This window comes from Lepidochelys kempii, chromosome 9 (genome assembly GCF_965140285.1).
Source record: "Lepidochelys kempii isolate rLepKem1 chromosome 9, rLepKem1.hap1, whole genome shotgun sequence".
Classification (NCBI taxonomy): domain Eukaryota; kingdom Metazoa; phylum Chordata; order Testudines; family Cheloniidae; genus Lepidochelys; species Lepidochelys kempii.
Window position 1 is genome coordinate 96,106,577 of NC_136388.1, and position 13,958 is coordinate 96,120,534.

Consider the following 13,958-nt stretch of genomic DNA (forward strand, 5'->3'; position numbering starts at 1 on the left):
TAAATAAAGGGACAGACTAATCTATTTAATTCCATTCCAAGCTCTGAGAACCGGATTTTCTGACTTTTCCTCAACAGCTGATTAAAGTGTCAAAAAGGGCATAAACCGTGTATTTCCTGCACTGCTCTAGGTACATAGGATGTGACCAGCTGCGACATGACTTAGTGCCACATGTGGGAGTCGCCTCCTTGTAACTGAGGGCAGAGTCTGACATTTGGAATGGAAGGAAGGGTACCACTAATTTATATCCCGGCATTTCAGCTCTACAAAGTTAATTCAGCGCCAGCTCTTGGTGATGACCATGATAAAACTCCCATTGGCTTCAGTGGGATTATTTCAGGCCTCGATCTTAAACTGCTTAAAAGGGAAAAGAGGGGAAAAAAATAGACCCGTTGCAGTTCGCTTGGCCGCAGTTGGATTGTGTTAACTGGAATTGGATGCAGTTGGGTGGGCTTTTAGGACAACTAGAAAATCCTCACAGGCTTTAAAATGAAGGCTGCACTGAATCTCAACCCGGTGTGAATTAGTTTGAATCACTTTGTTGAAAAGCCGATCTGACTGACTTTTTTCAACCAGAAAAAAAACACTTGTGAGGCTGTTGGCTCCTGGCCAGTACTGTATGTGCTGAGTTATTCAAGAGTGCTTGAAAGAACGGTTGACTCTTTGGACATTTCTGCTGACCTGTTGTGTATTTGAATTTTTTTAGATTGTTAAAATGGTGAAAAACACCAAGGGCAATCCAATAACACTATCAGTAGGAGACGGTGCCAATGATGTTAGCATGATCTTGGAAGCACATGTTGGAATAGGTGAGAAATGTGTGGAAATCATAATACCTCACTCTAGTACAGCTCCTTCCATCAATAGCTCTCAAAGCGCTTCACAAAGGAGCTCAGTATCATTAGCCCTTTTTTACAGATGGTGAAACTGAGACACAGAGAAGGGATGTGACTTTCCCAAGGTGACCCAGCAGGTCAATGGCAGAGCTGGGAATAGACCCCAGGTCTCTGGAGTCCCTTTCTACTAGGCCACACTGCCTCCTCATAAGAAGAAAATAGGTAAAATACAAAATAGATAGAATGTACTATGGCCTTTAAGCCTTGTAGTTGGAAAATAATGTATGGAAATGTAGAAGCTGATGGTTTGTTTACTTGATATAGAGTAAAACAGGGCATCAGACCCATTAGTGCCCCAGAGGCACTTCTGAAAACTTTGCCCAAGTCTGTTTAGCCTACAGCCTTGCCTATTTATTGTTCAGTTCACGCCTTCGCTTTCACATGTCCTGACCTTGCTCCCATTGCAGTCATTGACAAAACTCCCTCTGAATAAAGCAGGAGCCAAATCAGACCCATGAAGCATTGATGCTAGGTCCTTGATGCACTCGAAGTATCTTTAAACACATGGCTCTACACTCTTCGTGCAGCGTACAGGGATTTGCCAGGGATTTTCTGGTAACAAGGAATGCCTGTCCAGTTTCCCACTGCTGAAAATATGAGAGAGCTGTCCAATGAAAGGTTTTAAACATGTTCTGCCTGTACCATGTTTGCAAGATGAGAAATCAATTCTTAAGGGTTTAGATTACAGGATTGTAAAATATAACAACTGTTTCTGAATGCTAAGGGTTAAATCCAGGGCCCATTGAAGCCGATGGGAGTTTTTGCCATTGACTTCAAAATAGCCAGGATTCCTCCCGAAGAAAATATTTGCTGCTTGCTCAAGGTACATGGGAAACTTTTATTTAAAGCAAGATGCCGATTTATAAGTAAATAAGCTACATTTTCCATTCAGAAAATACAGGGCCCAATTCAGGGGTCATGCAAATTGCATGGATCAGTTTGTCAGACAGCAGATTTAAGGGGCAAAATAATGCTTTCGCATCAATTTGGCAATCAGTATAAAATGAGTGCAATTTCAATGTCAAATTGTTGCAAGGAGGGAATGTAGCAGTCAAAGCGATGAAGGTGTGAGATAATATTGGTTCATTCCCGCTTTCTTGCACCTTTCTCTGGCTTTTCCTGTTGTATCCCACTCAAGCCCAGTTCTGTTCCCCTTTTGAAATCAATGGAGATTTGCTGTGGATGGCAATGGAAACAGGACTGGGCACCAGGTTAAACCAACTGTATAACTTTCTCTACTCTTCTCATCATTGCTAGCTTTGGGCCTGAAAACTTAATTGGATTAGCACCTGATTAGCCCAGGTGTGCTGAAATTGGCCTATATTCTTTAACTGGATGTTTGTAAATTCATTGGAATGCTGTTTTGCTGCCTACAGCTGGTTGTAATTCACCACAGTGGATCAAAATCTACTTTCCAAAGATTGATTTCCAATGATGTTAATGTGTTCGCCCCTTTCTTATGACTGATCTCATGTTGGAACCAATCTGAGATTTTCTCCAATGCTGCCAGAGGTAGTCGAAACATTAGAGAACTTGACTGTCACTGAGACGGGAAGGATGGAAGAGAAAAGATGGGGTCATCCTTCCTGGCCATTGAAATGACTTCCTCACTAAATGTACCTGTCAGTTGAACAAAATCAGCTGTCTTGAGCTCAGCTATATAAGGGGGAAGGCTTAGTATTCTAAGTATCTGCAGTGAAATAACTAGAATGCATAGAACTACATGTTTAAATGCTGGCAAGGATGCAGGCAAAACTCAACTCCCACTCTTTAACCATCTGATAAACTCCATTCCTTGCCGTTTATTTTGTTAGGGCCTGCTGGATAAGAACTTCAAAATAAAAGACCTTACTGTTGTGAAGGACAGTAATGATCCTTGGAGAGTTAGGATTTTACTTCCTAGTTCACCTGTCTGGTGATCTCCGCCCCAGAATGGCACTGTTGTTTTGAATGGCAGTCTGCCGAGCACGTTGGGATCCTGGGGGAGGTGACAAGTGCTTCCTTCATATAAACGTTATGAAATCGGCAAGTCTTTTTTTATATATTTATTGTCGTTTGGAAGGTTAAACTGTGTTAGCAAATCAAGTGGCTGGTCTGAATCTAAATTCCAGCACCCTGTCAATCGCTCACCACATTTATGTGTCTTTCAGGTATAAAAGGCAAAGAAGGTCGTCAGGCAGCAAGAAACAGTGACTATGCTGTGCCGAGGTTTAAGCATTTAAGAAAATTGTTACTAGGACACGGGCATTTATATTACGTGAGAATAGCACACCTTGTACAGTATTTCTTCTATAAGGTAAGAATTTTCCAGTCAGCTAACAAAGCTTGTGTCATTGAACACTACTCAGGCATTTTCCCTGACCAATTGCAAAGCCCACTAAAGTTTGTTTTGTAATACTTTTTTGTAGTTCATTTTTCTTTGTAGCTTTAAAAAAATACATCATTAGTGGTATAGTTAGTAATATATGTCTTACAGTTACGGGCTGTACACAATCTGTGTGTTAATCTTCTGCTGTAGGGCTTGTTCCAGTGTTCTACTGTAAATATTAAAGTGCCCACTGTAAATATTAAAGCTGTATTGTTTGTCTTTCCATAGCAACAAAGAGATGGTCCAAAGAGTTTACAATCCAAGTAGTATTAGCTTCATGTCTCGTAGCCAAATTTTTAGCCTTAAATGTTTTCTATATGATCATACAGTAAATGTGAAGCATAATTCAGATTTATATTTAAAAATCAAACGGCTCTTAAGAACACAAGATGCTTCTCTACTAAAATCTGTCTCTACTTTTTCTAGAACCTTTGCTTCATTTTACCACAATTTTTGTATCAGTTCTTCTGTGGATTCTCGCAACAGGTATGTTCCAGTAACAAGTTGATAAAAACACACTCTAAACTGTCAGAAAGTGAAATTCCATAGTTGAGATTTGGTTTTGTTATCCTGCGTGCTCTCCAACTAACTTTATCAAAGATGCCACTTAATGGAAACTGTAATCTAATTGCTAAGCAACAGATTTGGAACATTAAATATTTGAGGTATAACTTTTTGTTTAAAAAAGAATTTCCAAACTGTTCTTTTTTTTCCAACCATGCACAGGTGGGCATTTTCCAAAAGTAAAAGGAGAACGTTTTTAGAAAGTCTTGCTATTAACTCATGTTGACATCACTTCCTCTATTTTATAAAAGAACAAAGCCACAGTATTGTATCTCCTTGTACGAAAAATGTCTCTTACAGGACTAAGTAGAGGAGCTTATTTTTTAACAATAAGCTTTAAAATAATGAACCCGTTGAGGACTTAGTCTCAAATAGAATAGTGAACCTGTCTTTGACTAGTCCAAACGAGTGCCCCAGCTGTGTAGAACTTTGTGACAGGTGGGATGATGTGACCAACATAAAAAACAAAAAAGGTTTTGGAACAACAGTTTGGGGTTCCTGTGCTCATTTGTGCATTTGTTTGTTGTCTCTGGGTTGCCCCAGGAGCAATCAGAAGGAAGAGCAAAACCATTCAGGCAATTAGAAAATGACTTCCATTGAAACAAAAAGAGGCTTTTCTTGGTCGTAGTCTAACAAGGAATCTTTCAGAGAGCAGGTGCCGAGGACAGAACATGTGCATTTGTTAAAGTGGTTTAGGAGATCTCAACTGTATTAATTAGAATCCAAACAAGAGAGCAGCTGTTGACAAGGTAGGAAGTGGCTGCTCTAAAATCACTTTGCCTCCTACCTTCCCATGCTGCACTCCTAAAACAATAAGTCCAAGATTTTAACCAGGCCACTTTAATTTGTTAATCCCATGGGCTCAACTGCTCTTTAATTACAACCTAAAAAGGCTTGCTTCACTGACAAAGCCTCCCATGTATGCTCTCAAGCTCAACTTTCCAGTGGCCCTCATTGAACCTGAGCGAAAAGACTGGGAACATAATGAAAGTGGCTGAAAGACTGTATTAAATTGATACAAATTCAGCCACTGTCTTTTTGAGATCCCTGCTTCTTGGTAATACTCAGAATGACAGCCACATCACTCTTAGACTTCTTTTCGAGTTGCTTTTATACTAGACCTTCCAGCTCCCATATTAAAGGTGAAGAATGAGACTGCAGGGGAGTGTTTGATTAACAGAAGGAACCTCATTTTAAATTTGGAATCTGAAAGTATCACTGGGCTGGATCCAGCAGCCATCAAGCTTGCTGGAAATTTGCCTTTTGACTTCAGTTGGGGCAGAAACAGGACTTTTGTCATTAAACTGTAACAGCGGTAAAGGCAAATACAACTTGCCTTTAACCCTGTTGCCTTCAAGCATGAATTGGGCTAAATTAGTCATTCATTTGTTGCTTTGACAAGAATATGAACTGTCCTGTATGTGTGGAGGGTAAGAATAGGAAAGCTTTTTCTCTTTTTAGTGGGAAATTTTTAAAGTAAAGGGGGACATTTCTGTTAATATTATTCACTCCCTTCTGCCTTTTTTAAGCCTCTGTATGATGCTGCTTACCTTACAATGTACAACATCTGCTTCACATCACTACCTATCCTGGCCTACAGTCTACTGGAGCAGCATATCAACATTGAAACTCTGACCTCAGATCCAAGATTGTATATGTAAGTAACAAAGGGTATTGCAAGTTCCCAGCATGCTCTTGCCATTAACTTTCTGGCAGAGATTAAGACTTGTTAGTAAGATTAATTTTGCAACGTTTGACACTGTTGATCTCCAGACACTCCAGTCCCGCCTCTGCGAAGTGGCAGGAGGGAACAGAAGAGTACCGAAAAGGCTCAGGTCCTTCTGTCACTTGAGATGAGTCTTGGAACTAGCGTGTTACTCTGAGGTCCTGTGGCTTATCTGTAGCCATTTTGAAGGGGCCCTCATTCACTGTAGCATTCTCCAATACATTTAAACAAGGCAGAAGCTCATTGCTGTATTGGTGCAAAGGTGTGCCGTGCTATGACTGCAATTTCACTTTCCATGGGAAAGGGAAATTAGGGAGCATGCCCCTCTACTGCCGTGTCTTGTACAAAGTGGGTATTATTCCTGAGTCAGCCAGTGACATGTGAGCAGGTGATGGGAGTGCGGAAGGCATGTCATGATGAGGAGAGAAGAGATGCACTCACTCAAAGAGATGCATATTTCTGAAAGTCTGGCATGTAGGGAGCTAGATCCATACTTGGTGTTAATTTATTCCCAATCCTCCCCATGTCTTCCTACATTTCCCTCAACAAGGCCTTAATCCGCACTTCAAGTGCTAAATGCCAAAGACTTTTGGTCCCACAATAGCTTTCAGGAACAAAGTATAAACATTGCTAGGGAAAAGTGCTGGTTAATAGAAGTCTTTCTTTTCTGGGGGGTTGCCACCTTCCTTAGTAAAGGCTGTCAGAGAGCCTATGGTTTTTCATGGGAGACCAAATGCATAGATTCTCCAATCTTCTCTCTCTCTCTCCCTCCCTCCCCTTCCTCTCCACCAGCCGCTGGTGTACACACACACCTGTCGCAATCCCTTTATCACTGGCTAAAGGAGGCACTTTTTTCTCAGACTCTCTTATTAACATACTGTCAGCACACAGCTGATCCCAGTTTTCCGGTTGCCCATGCCCCCAAGTAAACTGCAGAGATTATCATCCGCATTTAGAGTGAAACAAATTCAGGCTTGCGCCGTTCTTTTCTATTCGGGGTCTTACGCTGTGTCTGTCACTGTGGTATTTGTGCAGGACAGGAAAGTGCGCCAAGCTGTATGGCTGGCATCTGTCATGGTAGCAGCGGCCTGTTCGAGCCAACAGCCCTGTCCCAGACAGGAGCCAGCTATCACTATTCACCAGGCACTCGTGTGGAGTCAGAATGTAATCTGCCTTAGATCTCAAAAAGGAAACGTATGCGATGGACTTTGCCTGCTTTTGAAATAGGTGCTCAAGTGTCTGACTGGCAAATGTCCTCTGCTACCCTCCTTCCATTTGGCAAAACACCATGGCATGTTTTTAGACCCTTGCTGAACACTGTGTAGCAAATGCACTCACCTGACTGGCTAGGGAATGGTGAGAATACAAAGGGAGGCGAGCCTGAAAGAAAAATCAATTAAACTTACAAGAAGCTGGCTCTAATTTGAATCCTCGTGACTTTGCCTGTGTGGCTGACTACAAAGTGACTGCAGTTCAACTGCTGTAGGCAATGCCGAGTGGCTGCTCTGCAGAGCTTGAATTTTGAGCCACTGTATTGGTTAGTCTTGAAGGTGCCACAAGTACTCCTTTTCTTTTTATAAAAATCCTGTGAATGAAAAAGCGCTGCAGGACATCCATGCAAAGACAAAATAAAACGTGCAGGAAAGAAGCTCCGTTGATTTTCCTGACCTCAAGTGTTAGCCCCGTTACGAAACGACCTTCTCTCAGAAACACAAATTACAGAACGTCTTCCTCTTTCGGCTTATTGTTGCATTGCCTTTGCCACATCATAATGGGACTGAAGTAAGCCTCTGGGTTGTGAACAGTTTCAGAGGAGCAGCCGTGTTAGTCTGTATTCGCAAAAAGAAAAGGAGGACTTGTGCCACAAGTACGCCTGTTCTTTTTGTGTTATGAACGATAATTATAGTTCAGTGCTACAGCTGTTTGCAGAATCCAGCCTGCTGGAAATTGAAGTAATATATTTATAGTTATAAGGGGAGGGGGGTTGGGGAAGTTGCTGTTTTTCACTTACATGCTGGGTTTTTGTTCTGTTTTTTCTAGCTCCAGCTAACCCTCCAAATCCCAGCAATAATAATAATAATAATAATAATAAAAAGACTATAAAAGCTTCTCTTGAATGGGGGGGTATATTTCCTAGAGATTTTGGGAGAACCTGTTTTTTTTTCTATCCAGCAACTGTTACTTATAGATGGCAGTAATCAAAGCCTGCAGTGCTTGGAATCTCTCCGTTCCTCTAGTATAAGTGCATTGTTCTGGGATTCTTTGGAAATGGACAAGAAGAAATGGTACACTGAGATATTCCACCAGAGGGAGCTCATTTCTACAACAACATCAGCAGAGCCCTCTGTGAAAGTGTCCCAGAGCCCTGTAATGACTGTTGTTTTAAGTGCCAGATCTCGTATCTAAATTAACCCCGCCCCAACAAAATCCCCCATGCTCATGTACATTTTGCATACAGTTCAGCAGGTTGCTGTCAGCCCGAGCATTTTCCTTAACAAGGGAAAGCAGCTAGCTCCACAATATCTAGGATTAATGTTTCTGAACTTGAGGAAATTTTACCTTTTGAAAAATGTAGGTTAGGCAGGAGCAAATGGCGAGAGGCTAGCAATTCATTTGATCATGTCAATTACTCCTTTATTACTGCCCTCTTTTAAAATTCAGCTGCTGAAATTTACAGGTGCTAAGTTGTGCAGTAGTTTTGTAACATGGGAATAGAATAATAGCGCAACCCACTATCTTCAGTTTGGACTGCATCAGGGTTTGAAGTGACTTCTCTGAAAGTGAAAGGGGGGAAATGCATTAATATGCTGAGCCACAGCGGTCATAGCTTTCTCAGATAGTTTGTGCTCTCTCCCGAGAGTGAGACACTTACTTTTGTGTCACACAAATCTCGCCACCAAAATGAAGGGCCTGATTCAACCCCCACTGAAGTCAGTGGAAAGACTCTGAACAAGTGAAAGTGATTTTTCATGCCACTCTGTTTCTTGACAGGAAAATTTCCGATAATGCCATGTTACAGTGGAAGCCTTTCTTATACTGGACCTTTCTAGGCACCTTTGAAGGACTTGTGTTTTTCTTTGGAGTTTACTTTCTTTTTCAAAATTCATCATTAGAAGATAATGGAAAGGTAAAAAAATAAAAATAAACCCGTTGACTATATTAGTGTGTGTGTTTCTGTACACGTTGTATAGTAAGTGTTTGTCTCAGTCAGTGGAATGTGTCTGGAGTCTTGTCTTATGATGGAGTCATGAGTTCCCTTAGTAGAGCAGGAATAATTTAGATCTGTAAACCAAATTAGGAAAGATTTTTTTTTTTTTTTTATTCTCTGTATGTGAAGCCTCTTCCAGCTTGCCATGTAAACAATTTAGAAATGGCTATGCTGTCTAGGTACAACAACCCCATATACAAATGTGATTGCTGTCAAACCCATGAGACCATCTCCTACTTAGACTTGGCTCAAAACTTCTAGGGGGAGTTCTGTGTGCAGAATGATAGCAGGATGAGGCCCGTCAACTTCAAACCTTCTGGTTTGTCGTGAAATTTAACCATGCCAAAGGAGCTCTTTCGAAAGTTGATATTCTGAGAGAAGCTATTGGATTGTGGGTTGATTTCATGTAGATCTAAAACACGTATGCATAGAATGTTTGGAAAAGTTTTATAAGTTTCATTTTATAACACAGTTAACCCAGTGTACTGTAATTGCAACGCCTGTACATACGTCAAGGGTGACTTTCTATTATCATTCTTGTTCTGTTCAAATGAATTTGTTTTGCGCTAGTATGCTCTGTAAATGATTTGAGAGGCTGAGCCTGCGTGACTCTCTGAAAACGAGCTAAGTGGGTATGTCTTGTTTTGTAACTACTTAGGACTGTAAGGACTACTACCAGCAATTAATCATAATATCCATGTATGTTCAATTGAATCCTTTTTCGCTCCTATTAACTTTAATTTTTTTGCATTTTTTAAAACTTTTGCATTTCACTTTCTGTTTTAATGTATGCATTCAGATCTTGACAGCCTGTGGTAAGCATCTGTCCCATTCATTGCCATCATTCGGATATATATGCAGTATCTGCTTTTCTTTGTTGTGCGTAGTCACTAGTATCTGGAAACAAGCAAACTCAGAATATTCTAGTTTGAAAATATCAATCAGTATGTTCAGCAAATGGAACAAAGTTACACGAAAAGTACGGCTACTGTTATGGGTTCTGTATTATAAGAAAGCACAAACTGAGTAAATCACCTAACTACAGGTGGTCCAAGTGACTTACGTTCTTGATAAACATGGCTGTCGGTAGAAGATTTTGTTACTGTCACAACAAGTTAATTGTTTGTATGGTACTGCATGGCATAGGAATATTGTAATGGGCAGCTAGCTTTACAAGAGCATATGGTGGCACATAACTTTGTATAGTTGACTCTAAAATAAGTCACTCGACTGAATTTTACCCACTCTAGTTACTAATTGTGTAGTTTGTTTTGTTTTTCCAACAAGACAAAGAGATACATATGGCGATTAATGTGTTTTTCAGGTTTTTGGGAACTGGACGTTTGGAACTATTGTTTTCACTATATTAGTGTTCACCGTCACTCTGAAGGTTAGAACTTTCCTTTATTTTCAATATGCCATTGAAAGATGATAGCGGAAATAAATTTGTGTGTACGGTAGTGTAAAATTATACACTTTATGCTATAATGTACCAGTGACATTTATTTCCTTAAGGTTTTGGATCTTCGATTCTTATGTATATTTAAAATGTCCGTCATTACTTTACTGTACAATGTATCTCTCACAATTTATAGTCTCGTCTAGATTTTTCATGTGTGGGTTTGTTCTCTCCCCTAGTACTTATGAATTTGTTCTATTGCCTTTTCTTCCCTACCTTCACCTCTGGGATTTTCAGCTCAGGAAAGGAGAGAGATACAACAGAAAAATTTTCTTTACCCAGTCTTGGCTCCAGTATTTTTCAATGAGTTGGAGCTCTGCCATAAAAATACACTTGCCAAATCATAATAATTTAATCATTTGTATTGCAGTAGAACCCAAAGTCTTTATCAAGGATCCAGGGTGCAGTGAACTGTGTGCTATATACAGCCTGCGTTGGCAAAGGGTCAGTCTTTGTCCCCTTGTAAAGGTTAGATTATGGTTTGAGGTTTGAGTCTGCTACTGCCTGCCAGTCCGTTACCTCAAGCAAGAGAGCATCATGTTGTTACATCCGTCAGCCCCCGGTTTGTTCCCCACAGAATTCCCAGGCATCATTAGGCATCAAAGATGCAGCCTTTTCACCAAAGACCTTACAAGAGTTTTCTGACCCATTGTTCAGAAGAGCAAGTGGTGCGTGTGGGAAGAATATACTCACAACACAGTCATTTCCCAGATGGAGTATTGAGTGGTGTCAGGCTTTTTCAGTGAAGCCTTTCAGTGATGACTTAAAGCTCGTCAGGGAGGGTCTTTTGTCGGTGTTGTGCCAATGTGCACATCAAGTTTTTCCATTGGTGAACCTTTGCTAAGAGACAATTGACTAGTGAATTTAGACATCTACATGAATGGAAGGAGACTCTCTACTGCATGTGAAGAAAAATTTGTGATATATATGGCACTGGAGATACACTTTGTAACTAACTACTATTCCATTTGTTGTTTTCACCTATATAGCTAGCGTTAGATACTCGATTCTGGACCTGGATGAACCACTTTGTGATTTGGGGCTCCTTAGCCTTTTATGTCTTTTTCTCGTTCTTTTGGGGAGGAATCATTTGGCAAGTATCTTTCTTCTTTCAGTGATTTTTTTGTTTTGTCTTTAGGTGACTGTGCAGTGCTTGCATTGTGTGAAAGAGATGGCCGAATTCATGGGTGTGATGAGACTGCAGGAATCGAGTGATTGTGGGTGGGAAATGTTGTTAATCTAAAATGGTAGATCCCTAAAATCAGTAAGTAGTTTTAGTATCAGATGCTGATTAATATACAGCAAATAGTGCAAACTGTGTGGAAGAAAATCACCAAGAAGCAGACTGAGCTTAAAGTTGGTACGTCTGCTAATGAACATCTTTAGATGATGGTTTCCAAATGTGAAACTGTCTTATTTTTTGTTTCATGGCAACTGCAGTAATACCTAACTGCTGGGGATGTTTTTTTTGTTTTCTGTTTTGTTTTTGTGATGGTGGAATTAGTGATTCATTATCCTTTGAGATAAGTCAAGGAACTCTCACTGTGTATTAACAGAGCTTGTAAAAGCCACTTGCTTGTGGTGATCGTACTTGCTTGGAACAGCTTTCTATCAACCTGTACAGAAGCAAAGCTTACCTTTAAAAACAAAAATGGAGTTTCTAGCCCCTTGGCTGTAAACCTAACCTTTCACATGCGATATGATGCAGAGCTGTCTTCCTCAGTCTTCAGACAGACCATTCTAATGCTGCTGCTGCTCATGGCTTTCCCATGTCCTAACCAAGTGGAAATTGACACTGAATCTTGTCAGTTTTCACTGCTGCTACTGTGAGTTCCCTGTGGGAAACAGGGTCACTTAAGAGACCCCGGTTAAATTTCCCTACTCCTTAGGGAAAGCTAGTAGGTAGGTTAGTGGAGACCACTATTACCTGAGCAGCAACCAGGGAGCTGTGGGTCATGTGTAGTGGGGTAGGGAAGGTAGGGGAATGGGGGCCTTCCCCTTCCAGTGGCCAGAAGAGTTTGGATTGATCAGACACCTATTCGCTGGGGTCTACAAAAGATGGAGCTTGCAAACAAATGACACGTTGGCGTGAATCCAAGAGCTTTGGTGAAGAAGGGGGTTTGGTTTCTTACCTGGGGGTATTCTTGGATGTTAAGGCCATCATCTTAATTTGTCCTAGTAAATATTTCAAACGCTGTGTGGGTGGATGGGTGACATGGAGGGGGAGAGAGAGAAAAAGTAGTGGAGATGAAGCACACACTGTGGGAAAGATGCTAGTGGAGAGGGAAGGAGAACAGAGGAAGCAGACAACGGAAATAATGCAGGAATTGATACTCTGTGATACCCCGTAAGGGGGAAAATGTGGAATGAAGCCAGGAAGAGACAGGCCTGTCTCCCATTGACTGCAGTGGGGCTAGCATTTTACCCAACGGGTCTAACAAAAGCAGGTGAACCAGAGTAAACTAAACTTGTTAGGCAACTTTCTATTTAATATGCTTCAGACTGAGTCCCCCTGCAATAAACAGCACTCAGCCATTGTATTCCTTTATTTGGTAGGGACAGCACCCTGAGTTGTAGGCTTTGCCCACAAGCCAGTAGGTGCTGGGTCCATTTTTCAGTCTCTGTCTGCTAATAAACAAGCTCAGGTAACTTTCAGGGCTACGGGCATCGTTTGCTCTGGACTCTAAGATGTTAAACAGATGTTTGTCTGTAATCTTACCAGCTATCTCATTACGCTGAAATTCATGAATTTTCCACTGGAGCGTTTACTTTGCATAGCTAAATATTTTGAGCTAATGCTAAACAACTGATGCTTTAGAATTCTTGTCCTCATTTACGTATGAGGCTTCCTTCCCATGCATCTGTCAGTTCCCCTCTGTCATCAGGAGAGGTGGAAAGATACAATTAACCCTCTGGGGGCCTTGAGTCTCTGGACTTCCACCACTAAAAACCATCTCAGAAAGCTCTTCTTGAGTCCAAGTTTCAGGTAAAATGATGTATTTTGGGTAACTTTTCTCAATAATAGTTTCCTTAATATTAATGTTCTGTGCATTTTACTGTACAGACTACACAAGGTAAAACCTCATTTCAGAAGTCAGTGTTTGTCTTTGCTTCTTAGAGATGGCATCAAAATGCCTTGCTCTTAGTATTCAGGGATTAAGATCATAGCAAATGTTAATGACCGAGAAATAGTGAGGAGATAACATATGGGGGAAACCTTAAAAGCAGTGAAAGCTGATTTGGCCTTGTGGAGATCAGGATAAAATTTTCAGAGTTTTCCTTTTCAAAATGCTATAGGCTCTTTAGACTCTACATTTAATTGAAAGCCAATGGGCTTCGGCTCCCATGTGCCTACTTTTGAAATTGAGACTTGGGCACTTTTGAAAATTCTCCCCCCCAGTCAAAAATGAGACGGAAAATAAGGGAATAGGGGTAGGAGAGAAAAACAGGCAGGAAAAATGACAAGCGATGACTCTCCGAAGAGTCTAATTATTACACACGCGCTACCGTTTAGTTAGGTAATTGAGAATGTCTTCAAAGAGAAGCCGAAGTAAACATGTTTTGAAAATGCATGAGGTGATTGCAATGTAAGATGAAACTGTGTGTGTTTAGAGAGCAGTAATCCCTGCCTGGGGGGTGTTTTCCAGCAAGCAGTTGGAATAGATTCAGGATTAACTTTTTTTACATAATCCCAGAGTTTCTGGCCAGCTGCAAAAATACTGTTCTGACTCCAGCAC

At 40.9% G+C, this 13,958-nt stretch overlaps 1 protein-coding gene across 10 annotated transcripts in view; it reads left to right on the forward strand.

Moving 5' to 3' along the window:
• Positions 1–13,958, forward strand: part of ATP11C (ATPase phospholipid transporting 11C (ATP11C blood group)) — a 122,027-nt gene that overhangs the window by 93,294 nt on the left and 14,775 nt on the right. For 7 of the 10 annotated variants that reach the window (XM_073358413.2, XM_073358407.2, XM_073358408.2 and 4 more), the window contains 7 exons: positions 707–809; positions 3,047–3,192; positions 3,691–3,750; positions 5,358–5,485; positions 8,546–8,681; positions 10,087–10,152; positions 11,211–11,314. In XM_073358413.2, the coding sequence (XP_073214514.1) occupies positions 707–809; positions 3,047–3,192; positions 3,691–3,750; positions 5,358–5,485; positions 8,546–8,681; positions 10,087–10,152; positions 11,211–11,314 (743 nt within the window). Of the gene's footprint in view, positions 1–706; positions 810–3,046; positions 3,193–3,690; positions 3,751–5,357; positions 5,486–8,545; positions 8,682–10,086; positions 10,153–11,210; positions 11,315–13,958 lie in introns of those variants that run through there. The other 3 variants (XM_073358415.2, XM_073358414.2, XM_073358416.2) reach the window with 2 other exon arrangements.